The sequence below is a fragment of the Setaria italica genome, chromosome III, assembly GCF_000263155.2.
Source record: "Setaria italica strain Yugu1 chromosome III, Setaria_italica_v2.0, whole genome shotgun sequence".
Taxonomy (NCBI): domain Eukaryota; kingdom Viridiplantae; phylum Streptophyta; class Magnoliopsida; order Poales; family Poaceae; genus Setaria; species Setaria italica.
This window is the reverse complement of record NC_028452.1, coordinates 46,979,549-46,995,065: the sequence shown is the minus strand read 5'-3', so window position 1 is coordinate 46,995,065 and position 15,517 is coordinate 46,979,549. Positions and strand designations below refer to the sequence as shown.

At 40.7% G+C, this 15,517-nt stretch overlaps 1 protein-coding gene across 1 annotated transcript; it reads left to right on the top strand.

The window, feature by feature from the left end:
- The first annotated feature begins 490 nt into the window (after window positions 1-490).
- On the top strand, window positions 491-14,670 carry LOC101777699 (transcription initiation factor TFIID subunit 1). Its single transcript, XM_022825315.1, has 21 exons — window positions 491-527; window positions 999-1,111; window positions 1,630-1,692; window positions 1,793-1,835; window positions 1,967-2,221; window positions 2,726-2,790; window positions 3,170-3,338; window positions 4,221-5,244; window positions 6,170-6,372; window positions 6,464-6,701; window positions 7,062-7,398; window positions 8,237-8,443; window positions 8,560-8,652; window positions 10,313-10,519; window positions 10,874-11,038; window positions 11,539-12,022; window positions 12,101-12,279; window positions 12,397-12,513; window positions 13,001-13,054; window positions 13,155-13,880; window positions 14,147-14,670. The coding sequence occupies exons 1-21, from the start codon at window positions 491-493 to the stop codon at window positions 14,498-14,500; spliced, it is 5,133 nt and encodes a 1,710-aa protein (XP_022681050.1). The 3' UTR covers window positions 14,501-14,670.
- Window positions 14,671-15,517: the final 847 nt, after the last annotated feature.

The following is a 15,517-nucleotide window of genomic DNA, read 5'->3' as shown; positions in this document are numbered from 1 at the left end:
ACGGCCCCGGCGCGATGAGGGACACGTGCGAGTCGACCCAGAGTCGACCCGCTCGAGGATGAGGCCCAGGGCGTCGTCGTTCACGTCCATGGCGGCGCCTGTCTGTCTGTCCGTGGTGGCGAGTCGGGAAGGGGAGGGGAGTAGCCGAGTGGGAGTGCGAATGGGCCTTATCGGTACGATGGTGTCGGCAGGCCTTTGAGGCCCATTCGGCGAAAGCCTAGTAGATTGACAGCCCGGTCCCGTTCGTTGCCCCCGCACCGCCTCGGCGTCCGCCTCCTTGAAACCGCCTCCACAGCTCCCCCTCCCCTCCCGCGGTTTCTTTTTCACTCGCCCCCAATCCAACCACGGCGGCGCTAGGGCTCGGAAATTCCGGCGCCGATCGGGGGTGCGGGAGCGCCGCGGTCCGGGGTTAGTAGCCGACGCCGCCGCGGGTTGGTGGAGGCGGGCGGAGGCGGCAGTGGTAGGGCCGCGGCAGCCGCAGGCAGCGGCCATGAGGGACAACGAGAGCCCGACCGTTAGCGCTGCAGGTGAGCTCGACTCTTCGCCTTCTCCTCCCGGTGCGGCGCTTGCGTGGTTTGGTTCCTTTGTTGCCTCGAGTCGACGATCGTCGGTGCCTGGGGTCGTGAACTGCTGCGATGCTGGCAGTTCTAGACTTCTAGTGTGATTCTGTTGGGGGTGCTTTTGGTGGGCGTGTGTTTACCGTGCTTCTGTGCTGTCAATTCTGTGTCTATTTGCGTGCTGAATTGGACGAGTCGTTACTTGACACTCGTGGATGGCATTTTCAAATTTTTAACTCACATAAGCTGCTGTCTGCTGGGAATGGACCATGTATTCATTAGTCGTCAACTTGACATGATTCATTTATCTACAGTTTGGATGTCTTAATACAAGCATTGCTCTGAAACTGAATCAATTGCAAGCTGTATGCAATTGATGAAATGCTGGCCATACTAGGTTGATTAACTTCACCCTGCTTATTGCCATTGCCGTCCTTGCAGATGATGATGAAGAAGAGGATTATGAGGAGCCTGGTGGCGGGAATGGCTTCCTGGGGTTTATGTTTGGCAATGTAGATGATTCTGGTGACTTAGATGCTGACTATCTTGATGAGGTAAACTCTTCTCCTTTTGATTTCTTATTTTTTTTGATAGAGTAAAATTAGAATATTTTAGGTCCCTTTATTTCATCTTGCTACCTCTATCCTATCTGAAGATGACATGCAGCTAGTTCTTTTGAGTATGTCCATTTTCTGAATGCCTCTAGGAGATGGATGTAGGGTTTGATGTTAAAACTTATGGCCAGCTTGCAATTGCTGTGGTGTGGCGTGGAATCTAGTTGGTTATATGAATCTTTAATACCTTCATTATGTTTTCCTTATGCTTCGAGCTGCAACTAATTGTCAGTCCATATATTGTAATTTTCCCATGATTTGTATAAGCCATCAACCTGCGTAGGTCTTCAGAAAATGTGACCAGAAAGAAGGCAGTTATGCTTATGCAGCCTAGGGATATGTGAATATGTCTTCTGATATATGCTGTTCTATCGAATCTTTCTGCAACAAAACTCTGTAGTTATGATTATAATACTATCAAACTTTTGCATTTTCTTAATTCTATTTTATAACATTAGGATGTGAAGGAACACCTTTTTGCATTAACAGATGACCTGGGTCAATCCCTCGAAGACATTGATGTATGTTAATATGTTATTATCTCATATATCTCATGGTAATAGTTAATTTGGCACTGTATTGTTGTCAAACATGCTAACAGTGTGCTGCTTGCTAATATAGTTAATCAGATCTTCTCCAGCACCGACTGATCCTTCTGAGCAAGGTTAGTGGCAGCATAACTTTTCCATAAAAGCTAAATGACGATTATCTCTTGCCATTTCTGACAGCCTTGTCCTGATCTCCATACCTAATCATACACACTAGTCGATTCCTGATCTTTTTGCTGTTATCTAGACTATGATGATAAGGCAGAAGATGCTGTTGACTTTGAAGATATTGATGAAGAATACAATGGACCTGAAGTTGAAGCAACTACAGAGGAAGAAAATGTGCTCTCCAGAAAAGATTACTTCTCATCAAATGCAGTTTATGCTTTGGTCAATAGTACAGTATCAGTGTTTGATGAAGAGAATTATGACGAGGATGATGAAACGACCAATGATATTGAGATCCATGTTAATAGTGTTGCGCAAAATTGCTCTTCAGATGGTATTGAACCAAACCCCTAGTTGTTTTTGTGTTTTTCCCCCTATATTAGCAATAATTCGGTTTCTTACAACTGTTTTGTTTCCATATTACCCCTGTTTCTTCCATCTATCAATTCAAATATTTTAAGGCTTCGCATGTAAGCTTGCAATTTTATTTTACTCATGGGTATGCATGTGCTGCCTTTTCCCTTGTCAGGTAGTGACCCGGTGTGAATGTCAGATGTTATAAAACCTAAATTGAACTTTATCCATACATTTATCCATTTTCTTTTGTGGTGAAAGCCTAGCATAAATACCACTTTTATTGATTGGAATGTAGTTAGAATATTGTGAAACTTTTTGCTAAAACCACAAAAGTTAGTTTGATAGTTGAGAACATGTTTCAAAATAAACAGAGCAACCTAAATGTTGTAGCTAACAGCACAGAATTTCAGTTTAAGTTTTACATTTATATTTGATTTGCTAACAGCCATATTTTTATCTGTCATTTTCTTTTTGGATGCAGTTTTAACTGAGCAGCCAGTTATGGAACCTTCAAACATTATGAATTTTGAATATGAAGTTTTGCAGGTATCGTCAAGTACGGACCTTGATCTTAGAACTGTTGCATGGCATCTTTAACTGAAGTGTTTTTCTGCCTGTATAGCTTAAGTACATCTTTAGGTCGTCAGGGATTCATGCATGAAACTTCCCTTCACAGCTTCGTCAAAGTTGTTTTAGGAAGTTAGCTAGGGGATATTGTAAAGCATTTCTGTTGATGAAAGACATTGGTGCCCTTGTTACAAGTGGGCCCTGGCTCCGCATTTCAATGAGACACCAAACCCTACTTATCAAGTTATATACAGTTTATGTCTTGTAACCAATGGACTCACCGTTTTCTATTCAACCTGTATATTTCATAAGGATCTAAATTTTAATCTCATCTTCTTAACAGTCTATATTGACGCAGAAAGAAATGGGCACTGAAGAAGGTCATCTCGGGTCTGAAACTGCAGTTTCCCTCCCTGTTTTGTGCATAGAGGATGGGAGTGTGATCCTGAGGTTTTGTGAAATTTTTGATATCCAGGAGCCTGCAAGGAAACGGAAGGCAGATCACCATACACATCCAATAAATAAAGGTATTATTCACCCCTAAAATTTTTTTGTTATTGACTGATTTTTGAGAAAGGTACCATGGCAGTCTTTTATGGATATAACTTATTCTTCCCGCTTATCCAATTTGAAAATAAAGAAACTTAATTGCTCCTATTCATAGCTGTGTCAACAATATGTGTTTATAACTGCCTATCTGTTCTCCAATCTATATTTCTTTAGGGTAAGTATCTAACTCAATGTAATAGTAGTGTTTGGAACTTCTTACTATGTACTCATAGTTTAGGGTCTCCCCCTAAACTCCTTTACTTAAGTATCTAACTCCTTTACAGTATTTTTTTCCTTTGTTTTTTAATATATCTTACCACAGTGGGGGTCTCCCCGGCTGTATAGTTTCAATAAAAAAAATGTACTCATAGTTTTTACAGTTTCTTTAAAGCTATTCCTGCCAAGCCATTAAGCCAAATACAAATGCTGCATGCGAGGGTTAGGTGTCCTCAATAGTTTTATCCAAGTTAAAAGCGCTGAATATTTGGCTGGACATGTAGTGGATTGCTTATAAAGCCTTTTAATTGCTTGGTATTGCAAAGTATGCATTTATGGACCTAATAGTTTTTATGGTATTGATCGATCCTTTTTGCAGCAAATGCTATCGTTGACAGATGATCATTTGATAAATTTTCAACCTACATGCATGAAAATGATATTTATTAGATCTTTGTTCTGCTGCTATATGAATGTAACTATATAGTTCCGAAAGTAGCAAACTGTTTAAAAGGTGGGGCTGGCTGAGTGAATACTGGTTATCATAGATTATTGGACACTAAAACCTTGATATGATAGGGGCTCGTGGCGAGAACATTTGAGTATATCTGATGTCTTCTTTGTATGGTTGCAATTGCTTCTAGAGCTCCGAATCGCTAAATATGCTGACATCATTGAAGAAGATGAGGAAGTATTTTTTCGAAGCAGTATCCATAATTCCTCAAATTTGAAGCATATCAAAATGGATGAAGATTTTGGTGAGAGCGACAGTGATGAATCAGTTCCTGATGTCACTTTATGTTTAAATGACTCATGTCGTTCTGAACAACCAATGAAAGATTCGCATCAAGATATTCCTACTGCTAAGCAGTCCCCTGTTTGTCCTGATTTTTATGCACTTGAGCATGATGATTGGGAAAACTATATCATTTGGGATGATTCACCACCAGCAACTGAAAGTCAGCCTTTCTTAAAAAGTTGTGTAATATATGAAGAGAGCATGGACACTCACTGTGAAGACCGTGCTAAGGATTTTGGTCATCCCACTGGGTGCTGTGATGTAAAGAGCAAAATCCATGTTTCCCCAGTAATAATACAGCCTTTTGGTTTTACTAAAATGCCTGCTGCTTCTAATTACCATGCCCCTGAGAACAGCTACCGTGCATTGACAAAGGAGACAGCCCAGGACAAGAATAACCACACAGAACCAAATAGGATTGCTGGGACACTCAAAACTAAGACCATGCAGTGTTTAGACAACCTTTATTCACTGAACAGGGAGTTATTAGAGGGATCATGGTGGGACAACATTATATGGGATCCTTGTGAGGATACTCTGAAGCCTAGACTTATATTCGATCTTAAGGATGATCGGATGCTATTTGAGATTCTGGATGAAAAGAAAGTGGATCTGATCCACTCTCATGCTCCTGCCATGAGCGTTGGTAGTCAATCAGGGCAGAGTTCAACATCGTCGGTGGAGAAATTTGACAATCAATCGATTTCATGGAGTGACCACTTCAACATCTCAAATGACGAGTTTTATTCTAACTGGAAATGGTCGCAGCAAGCTAAGTCGTCTTCTAAAAAAGGTGCTTCAATACACATAAAGGTTGTGCATTCTGCTCCAGCCCAGAAGCTGCAAACCATGAAACTAAAACTGAGCAAGTATGAGCCACCCTGCCTTTCCCTCTCTGAAACTTCTATTGTATGCACAAGCGTCTATTAGGGTGAATCTTTCTTCTCTGTACTGTTACTTTATTGAGGTGATAAGAATTACAGTGGAGCGAATGTTTAACAGTTAGGCATCAGCAAAATTGCAAATAAATTTATTCGCATTTTCTTTTATTAACTTCAAAAGTGAGATACAAAGAGTATTTATCGGTGCTATCCCCTTGAGGAAACATTTGAAACTTCTGTTGTCTTGGAGAAATATTTCGCAGTTTAATTTGGATACTTTGTACCCCATATTTTTGGATAGTACAACCAAGTTATCTGTAGTCTGTGACTTTAGAACTTGAAAAGTCTGGAGATTAGGTTATAACTATACTCAAATAATTTACATTTTTAGATCTTGCCGTTCTTGCTTCATTCACTCAGAGATATGCATGCAATCTAGAGATAAGATGCTAACAACTGAATTCAATTAAGAGTAAGATGGTAGCTAAATTCTTCTGCTGCTGTGGATGACATGCTGAAGCATCGTGCAATAGCATGGGAACAGATGCCATATTGCGAGACAGCTCGGTGCTCAACGTATGGTGCATGTCTTGACACTTCTGACCTTGGGTCTCGGTTATATCTAACAAGTTTCCTAGTTGAGCTTTCTTGCTTAACCTTGATAGTGGGCAAAGAAATCCTTGCTAGTAGATGAGAGCCAACTTGGCTCTCCGTCAAAAGAAAGGAAATCCTTATGCACCTTGCCTAAAGTTAGGCAAGGAAATCCAATTTGCATGCTTTCCCCTTGGCAATGGAACCAAATATGACCTTTGTTGTCAACTTGTCATGTTATATCACCTACTGAACTCTATTATTTTGTGTTCTTTCCCCACTAAATTTCTTATCATTTTTGTCAATTTTCTACTTTCTGCAGTAAGGAGATTGTAAACTTTCACAGACCAAAAGCTAAGTGGTACCCACATGAAAATAAACTTGCTGCTCAACTGCAAGGAGTTGCATCTAGCCACGGGCGAATGACTGCTATACTGATGACTCTGGGACGAAAAGGATTCAAGCTTGTGTTCAACGCGGACGAAACTCCGGTCTCTGTCAAATTAAAAGTTTCAAAGAAGTTAGGTTAGGATTCATTTTCAGTTGTGTTCCTATTGCTTATTTTTGTCTATTATTTCATATATTGACTTTTTTATGATGTCCTGACTTTATGCAGAATTTAAACCTTCTGAGAGAATAAAGTTGTTCTGTTCTGGAAAAGAGCTTCAGGATGATATCTCGTTGGCTATGCAAAATGTGTATCCTAACTCGATTCTGCATGTTGTTCGCTCTGAAGTAAATCTATGGCCAAAAGCACAAAAGTTACCTGGTGAGGGCAAGCCTCTACATCCTCCCAGGGCATTTAGGAAAAAAGCTGACTTGTCCGTTAAGGATGGACATGTATTTTTAATGGAGTAAGTCCAATTTATTTCGCTTCATATGATGGAAGCATTAATGGCAATGAGCTTGTACGTCCATGGCTCTACATAAATGCAAACTTAATTGTTAGTTCAGCCAAGCGGTGATCATGATGCTATTATGTGATTGGTCAAGTAAAATAGGCATATGATCTGCTTGTTAATTTTGGGAAATTGGTTAGTCACCGGATTTTTTTTTGTTACTTGTTGAAATTTTTCTCTGTTAGTTTAGCCTAGTGGTGAACAGGTACAGGATGATGCTCAAGATTGTATGTGCTATGTAAATGGCAGTATTTTTTGCTTACATATTTTCTCCTCAACAACTGTACTAATTCTGTTTTCTGTCACTGAATTCAGATACTGTGAGGAGAGACCTTTACTACTTTCAAATGCTGGAATGGGAGCCCGGCTATGTACATATTACCAAAAAACTTCACCTGCTGATGAGACAGCTACATCACTTCAAAAGAACAGTAATGGACTGGGTACTGTGCTTGCGATTGATCCGGCTGACATACCTCCTTTTCTGGGAGACATACATTCTGGGTCTCATCAGTCTTGTCTTGAAACAAACATGTACAGGTCACCTATATTTCCTCACCAGGTTTCATCAACTGATTATCTTTTAGTTCGTTCAACCAAAGGGGTGCTTTCCCTTCGACGTATTGATAAGCTTTATGCTGTTGGCCAACAAGTAAGCTCTCATGCCAAAATTCTGTAGTCACTATCAGCAAGATGTGCAATCTTGCCAGGTTACTGCCTGCTGTTTGTCCTAACACGGTCAATGAAAAGCTGATTTTGGATGCATTTGATGGATGCTTTGAAGTATTACATTGCCTAGCTGTACCTTTCAGATCATAATCTTAAATTTCCATTGCATTATCTAGGGTATAATTCGTACAAGTATATCATATTTTGAACATAGCTTGAAGAGTTTGTTGTTTAGCGCCTTTTTGGTATCGGGATTGTTACAGTAATAAAATATATGTTTGCTCATTATTTTTTTCATTACTTTGTTTTAGTTTTGTTCATCAAATTTTAATATTGTTTTATTGGTTCTTCTATGAAGTTCAATAATGTAGCGTGTTGTTTTACCTTTGCAAGTTGCATGTTAAAAGCTGCTTTGTGATCTGCCATGATATATACACAGCACCTAAATGGTAGTGCTGTTGCCATTGGTTAAGGAAAAACAGTATGAAATAACATAAATGAAATGTTCTGTTAAACTGCGTGCTGTTTCTGTGGAACATGACTTGAAGAACATTGATTTTGATACATATTTTTTTTGTAATATCTGAAAAGAAATTGTATCCGATCATATTCACTTCAGTTAGCATCAATCTGTAAATGGTACTTGTTTTTCCCCTTGACTTCCATCATTGCTAGAATAGCTTAATAGAAATACATATTATGATCATTGTCATACATACATTCTTGTTTCTGTTTCTTGCACTCACCTATTATAGGAGCTGTACTGTTTGGAATAAGTCTTATCATGCCATTTATAAATGATTGCTGTGTTCACCTGGCAGGAACCTCATATGGAAGTATTGTCACCAGGGACAAAAACTGTGCAGAATTATCTTCTGGATAGAATGCTTGTATATGTTTATCGTGAGTTCCGTGCTAGGGAGAGGCCTGGTGTTATTTCTCAGATCCGTGCTGATGAATTACCTATTCAAAGTCCTTTGACAGATGCTATGGTGAGAAAACGATTGAAGCATTGTGCAGAGTTGAAGGTTAGATGTCTATCACATACGTTGTTACTCCTGTAGTTGTATCGATACATCTTGTTAGTATTTATCCTTCATTTTAGTGGCTTTTGATTTAACCTTGGCTGCATTTTTATATTCAGAAAGGACCGTATGGACATTCATTCTGGACACAGAGACCTGATTTCCAGGTTCCATCTGAGGAAGAACTGAGAAGATTATTAGCACCAGAAAGTGTGAGTTTTCTTCATTTTTTTGTCTCGAATACGCAGGAGAGTTGTGTACCATTTCATTAGAGCAGAAAAGAAACGGTTATAAAACCCATACCCCTCCACACAATTCAAATTACACTTGTGTTGATAATTTATTTCTTGATGACAAGCCTTATGTCTCAAGGAAATGTGAGAGTTGATCACATTTTATTGGTTATAAGGATCACCTGCATGATTGATTACTTGTATCTCCATTTCAAAATATATAAGGTGTCAATTCCTTTCATACATCTCTGAATAGAGAAGATAAGAAAATCTGGACCTTGCAGATCTCACTTGTTGTGTGGAATAGCCTAGTGCTAAAATCTCTTCATTTTGTCTTGAACTCTTCATATATATTAATATAAAAGAGCTAAAAGTGGGAAGGAAAAAAGTTATTAACTGCAACTAGGGAATCAACTGTATGCCCTCTGTTTTGGGATAAGCTTCCTCGTATTCTAAAGAGAGGGAGTGGTTGCTAAGTTTCTTTATAATGGTTCTTAATTTTTAGTAAATAACTATGATTCCAGTTTCAGCGCTCCTATATATTTCAGGATGCCGTTGAGGGTTGTTAGTAGATTGCATTAAAGCCTTAGAGGTGCCCAAACTTTTCTTGCTACTTGGGAGTTGTCAAACATTGTGGACTCTTATAAAGAGATTGTGAGATAGATGTGGTAGACATGTCTCTCTAGGCAGTGCTTAAAAAGAGATGAAAAGATGGTCATGACCTTTTTTTAAAAGAAGATTAGGTTGGTTAGAATGTCAACCAAGCTTTTGGTGGATAGCCAAGATATTCCCCTAATCAGTTCTAATGGCTAGAATATTAACATTTGAGATCAACACTGTATTTGGAACGATGCCGAGTAACCATGAAGTTTGTAAGATGCAACATTGATCCTTAAAATTGAGTTCTATCTGTTGGGTCCTTGACCTTTCTTATTTATGAGTTATGACACAGTATCAGTTAGGGTCCTTTGCTGGATGACTAATCTAGTGCAAGGATCCTTATCAAAAAATAATCTAATGCAAGGACCTAATGATCCAATTAAACTTTTTGTGGATTACCACATTTATACTAATAGGATCCCTGTACTAATTGATTGGTGAACCTAATTGATGCAACTGAGAAAGCTCAAGGTTCTTTCACACTACGATTCAAGTTCATGGACCCAACTGGCACAACTGAACATTTTTGAGTACCCTTTGTTGGGTATTTTTCTTCTTTTTTCTAAAGTAATAAATTCATAGAATTATCAAGTTAATATTGCCAGTGGTCTCTATAATGTAATCAAGCACGCCTTCAGCAAACATACTTGCATCTCTGAATTGTCAAAAGCTTGAAATTGTGATAATGCTGAAAGGTTGAAAGAAATTATATCATTACAGGTGAAAGGGCCTCTAGCCTAATGGTTAGAGCACCTGTGTAGCATCCAACAGACCTGGGTTTGACTCCCTATGGGTGCGAATTAAACGGGTTTGGAATAAAAAATTATATCAAAATAGGTTGGGGCTTCCCCTACTGATTTTGGTAAAAAAACTACATCATTACAGCATGAAATTAAACTAATGTTTGGTAATAGTATTTCTTTTGCCCTTCCCTGAAACTATCGCCATGACTTGTTATTGCGTTTATATCATTCTTCAGGTATGCTGTTATGACAGTATGCAAGCTGGTCTGTATCGTCTCAAGAAATTAGGAATTGTAAATCTTACTCATCCTGTTGGACTGGCTTCCGCCATGAATCAACTTCCTGATGAAGTTATGGAGCTTTCTGCTGCAGCAAATATTGAGAGGGAGTTACAAATTACTAGCTGGAATCTTACCAGCAATTTTGTTGCTTGTACTAATGAGGTACTATACTGTTAAACTTCTACTCATGATTAGTGAGCTGTGACATCATTACTGTTCACTTTATGCCAGTATGTTGCCCTAAAACCAAGTACTATTGGTGCAAACTGCAGTGGAATAGTTGTTACACTCCGTCTTCTGTGTTTTCCTGGGCTGAAAACAACTTTCATAATTTTGCTAGGCTGAAAATAACTTTCTTAATAATTATCTAGTGTTGCAGGACTCAGACTGGTACTTGCGCCTTCTTCTGTAAAAGGGAAAATGTGGGGATATGTTGTTAAATTCCTCCTGTTCCTATACTTATTGTTGATATACGTTTTTCTCAAATTTTATTCTAGTTTCCTTGGACATGTGCAGGACAGAAAAAATATAGAAAGATTAGAAATTACTGGTTTCGGTGATCCATCTGGCTGTGGTCTTGGATTCAGCTATGTCAAGAAAAAGTCAGCTCCAGCAAAAGGTACCCTTGTAACTGGAACTGATGCTGATCTCCGCAGGTTGAGCAATGATGCAGCCCGAGAGGTACCATAGAGCCTGTTGATTTATTAATACTACACACTGTAAGCATTGCCTGTGGACATATATATATGTGCTAATATTTGAAAGTCCTTGAGATTCTTATTTTTAAGGTCTATGAATAAAGCACATATAGATCCTTAAACAATTGCCTTGATATGATGAATATATTTTCACATTTTGTCAATATACTATCGGCTGTAAAAATTGCCAGTGACACTTAACCCCACATGTCATTAACACTCAGGTTATATTTAGTGTACTTTTGCTTTCACTAGTGTAGAATTAGATCTCCCATGCTGCATAACATTGGCCAAGCTACTTCTATATTCTCGTCGATTAGTATTTAATATGATATTTTTCTATAGAGTTAGAAAAAGTGAATTAATGTGATATTTTTTCTAAGGAGAACCATCTTGCTTTGGTGACTCTTGTGTTCTTGTATCTATCAAAATTATATACAATTTGCTTTCTAGTGTTTTTCATTAACATATTGCTGTATACAGCTGCTTCTAAAATTCGGCCTTCCAGAAGAGCAAATTGACAAATTAACAAGGTGGGATCGCATTACTATGGTGAGGAAGCTGTCAAGTGAGAAAGCTATTTCGGGAATTACTATTAATGAAATTCCAGTTAGTAAGTTCGCGCGTAGAAACGGGATGTCTTTTATGCAGCTTCAGCAGCAAACTAGAGAGAAATGTCAGGAAATTTGGGACAGACAAGTTGAGTCACTTTCAGCTGTCGATCATGTTGAGAATGGCAGTGACACGGAAGCCAACAGTGATCTCGACTCATTTGCCGGGGATCTTGAGAACTTGCTAGATGCCGAAGAATTTGATGATGAAGATACTGGTAAAGCTGGGCTGAGGAATGATAAAGCAGAAGGAATGAGAGGACTTATAATGAGAAGGTGCCCAACTCGAACTCAAATTAATGGTGAAATTGAAGACGATGTAGAAGAAGTCTCTCTGGCAAAAAAACTTCTTGAAGGTGGTTATTTCTTTTTTTTATGTTTTTCTTAACAAAGACTATCTTAGTGCTTATTATTGTTGGTTTATCATGTCACAGATGATGGTAATGATACGAAGGGGAAAAAGCAGCCTGTGGATATGACAAATTATGGCACATCTATATATGGTCGAGGTGCCATTAAATCCAAGCAGAGTGAGACTGGGCAAATGATTAAATCATATGCTCATTCTGCTGCATTGACCCCAAAGGGTAGTACTGCAACAGAAGTGCAAGAGGTAGTACTCCATCAGAAGTTTGGGACCTACCTCGGTTGCTTGTCTGTTACTATTATTTGTTGCTGTACTGGTAGAAAACAAGTTCTAATAACTAATATGCTATGTTACTGCATGCAGGCCAGGAATTCTTTTGCTGAAGGTAGGTTGCCCTTAAAACTGAAGGCTGCGATGACATTCGATGGAAATGACATCCTCTTAGTTAAAAGGAGTGCTCTAGGAATGGATGCGCTTGAGGTATGCTCATGCCATCGTTGTGACTCTTGAAGCAGTTGCACTTTTTTCCTTGTCAGCTTGAATTAGCTTTTTTTATCTGTCACGCTGAGTGCTAGACACAAGTTTTGCTTCAGTCCCACTTATGCTACTACATGTAATTATGTTCCTCTGGTTGTGTAATGATACTCAGTGTGATCACTACGGTGTACTCTGTGCGATTATGTTGTATTGGTGGTGAACTCCTTACCATCAGCCTGCGCAAAAAGTGCCTCGAGAAGTCGAGAGTGCTAATTGAAGTTGAGTAGTGGGAATGAAGTTTAAATTTGTCAATTTAAGTAAGGTAATTCTGCTGTGCGCTTATTTTTGGCATGGTCTGGTGCCTATTAAAGTTTTAGTGGGGTATATTTGCAACTAAAATTAAAAAATTGAGCATTTGTGTTGAGAGTTCTATGATTCACGTCGAAGCTGATCATGTCTTCCTATCTTGACAGCATTTTCTTATTTTCAGGAAAAGAGACAATGCGGAAAGTATGGTACTCTTATCTGTGGAGCCTGTGGTCAGGTAGGCACAGTAAAGTGAATTCAAAATAATCTTATTATATTATGACTTCGTTTTTATTATATTATGACTAAGTTTTTTTTGCCACATTTTTGTTGTATAGCTTGGGCATATTCGGACCAACAAACTGTGCCCTAAGTATGGGGAGGACCAAGAAAACTCTGGAATGGATACAAATTCAACCAAGTCTAATCCTCTAGATGAAGTTAGCCAGATGCGAATAAAGACGCCAAGTAAGAAGTTGACAACTATGGTCTCGTCTGAAGTTCCTGAAACCAGAGGGCCAGAATGTATTGAAAAGAAAAAATCTGTCCAAGTAAAGTTCAAATGTGGGGATGATTATCCTCCTGACACTATAAAGGCATCTGTTGTATTTCGGCCTCCTGCTGAATTAGGGAAGGATATACCTTGCAAGATGATCACCATCAAGCAACCTAAGGTTCTTGTAGACCAAGAAAGACATGTTGAATTTTTGGCTTCTGAGAACAAAAGCAGAGAAGACTGGTGTGATAGAGAATCAGGTCAGATGAATTCCTTGCATGGAAGTAGGTCGAGCCTGGAGGAAAGAAGCAGCAGCAACCGCATAATAATGGAAAATGATGGATCCTTGATAACTTTCAAAGGGAAAAGGGACATACAGGAACAGATGCCAATTGAAACTAGGATACATGAAAAGAGAGAGAAAGGGCTCCGGAAGGCAAAGCAGAAGATTATGGAAAAGAGAAAACCTGAATCTGGAGGTGATGCCCTCCTTGATCATAGGCCATACATTAATGAAAGAAGGGTACCTGAAAAACACCGAGCATCTAAACGGCGCAGAGGAGGAGAGGTACAATTTTTTAGTCTTCACATGCTTAGTATCATTTGTCTCCAAGTTTGTTCTTGCTGATTCTGTTGTAGTATCTTCGGCCACAACTTGGACTAGTTGTATAAAAGCATGTTCTCTACTTTGACTGATGCTCTCACTTGTTGCTATTTGGTTGACATCTTTTGGGCACTAGGCATTGGTTTGATTCCTTAAAATAGTAAATTGAATTACATTTAATCTGGAGGAGAAAATTTGAGCTTGACTAATTTGTTTCCATCCTCATGCAGGTTGAGCTCTCCAACATACTGGAAAAGGTAGTTGACCAGTTGCGGAGGAACACTGCTATATCATACCTATTTCTCAAACCGGTGATGAAGAAAGATGCCCCTGACTACTTTGACATAGTCAAGCGCCCAATGGACCTTGCTACCATCAGGGACAAGGTGAGGAAGATGGAGTACAGGAACAGGCAGTCGTTCAGGCTTGACGTGGCGCAGATAGCAGTGAACGCGCACGCTTACAACGACAACCGCCATCGCGGCATCCCTCCCCTCGCTGACGAGCTCTTGAAGATGTGCGATCAGCTTCTCGAGGAGAGCGCGGAGCTGCTCGACGACGCGGAAGGCGCGATCGAGGACTAGCGTGATAACAACTAGGCGTCTAGGCGTAGCATTTAGATCTCACTTTATCCTAACGTAGATGCTGTACATGCTGTTCTGTAGGAGAGGGTAGGATGTGTACTCGTGTACATTTTGGTCGCGGCGGTAACAATGACGTTGCAGTTCCGTCTGGTTTGCCGTTGTGTTGGTATCTGGAGATAGCAGTTTAGTTTCCAACTGCAAGCCGGTTCGCTGTTAACTAATGTGCTCGTTCTGTGATTGGGGAATTGTACTCTGAGCTTCAGTGCAGGCCGGAGATGCTGTGGTTGTACCGGGGCCGCAGCCCGCGGCGTGCGCGTCGAGGGGGCACCGATCCCGGCGGGGACGTACTGACCGGAGTGGGTGGCTCGGTGGGTTGCCATGGCGTCGAGAGCCTGCTCCGGCGGCTGCAGTGGCTGGCGCCGCCCTCGGCTATGGCCGTGAGCGTCGGGAATACTGCAAATTGCAGCGGAGTGGCCGGGGAGTCCCCGCCGACGCCGGATGCCCGGCGGAGGGGACAGCGCAGCCTCGCCGGCCACCGTTTTTGCACGTGACCCCTAAGTTGAAACGTGATTAATAGTTGCGCTCCAATTTTGAATCGTGATTAATAGTTGCGATCCAATTATTTACAAGTCTTGGATCATGAATTCACGATCAATGGTTGCGATCCAAATATTTTCACATTCCCCCTGTTATTTGCAGAATGCACCCTGTATTGGGTTGAGACCCTCCTGCTCCCGCCCGTCCGCCACCGCCCTTCACCGACCGCGGCCACCGCCGCACTCCTGCCATCATCCCTTCCCCCCCGGAAAAGCCTGCCCGTGTCAGTTTAGATGATTGGGCGGGAGAAGAGGCGAATTGACGGCGGGCTGTCGCCGCGGCCGTGGGCGAGGACTGGGCAGCGTCGCCGCGGCGGTCTGGAATTGGAATCGAGTGATTCGGCCGTCGGGGGAGCACCGGAGGTGACGGATGGAGCGTCGCCGTGGCCGCTGCTCTCCTGATTCCCCCACCGCGTTGCGA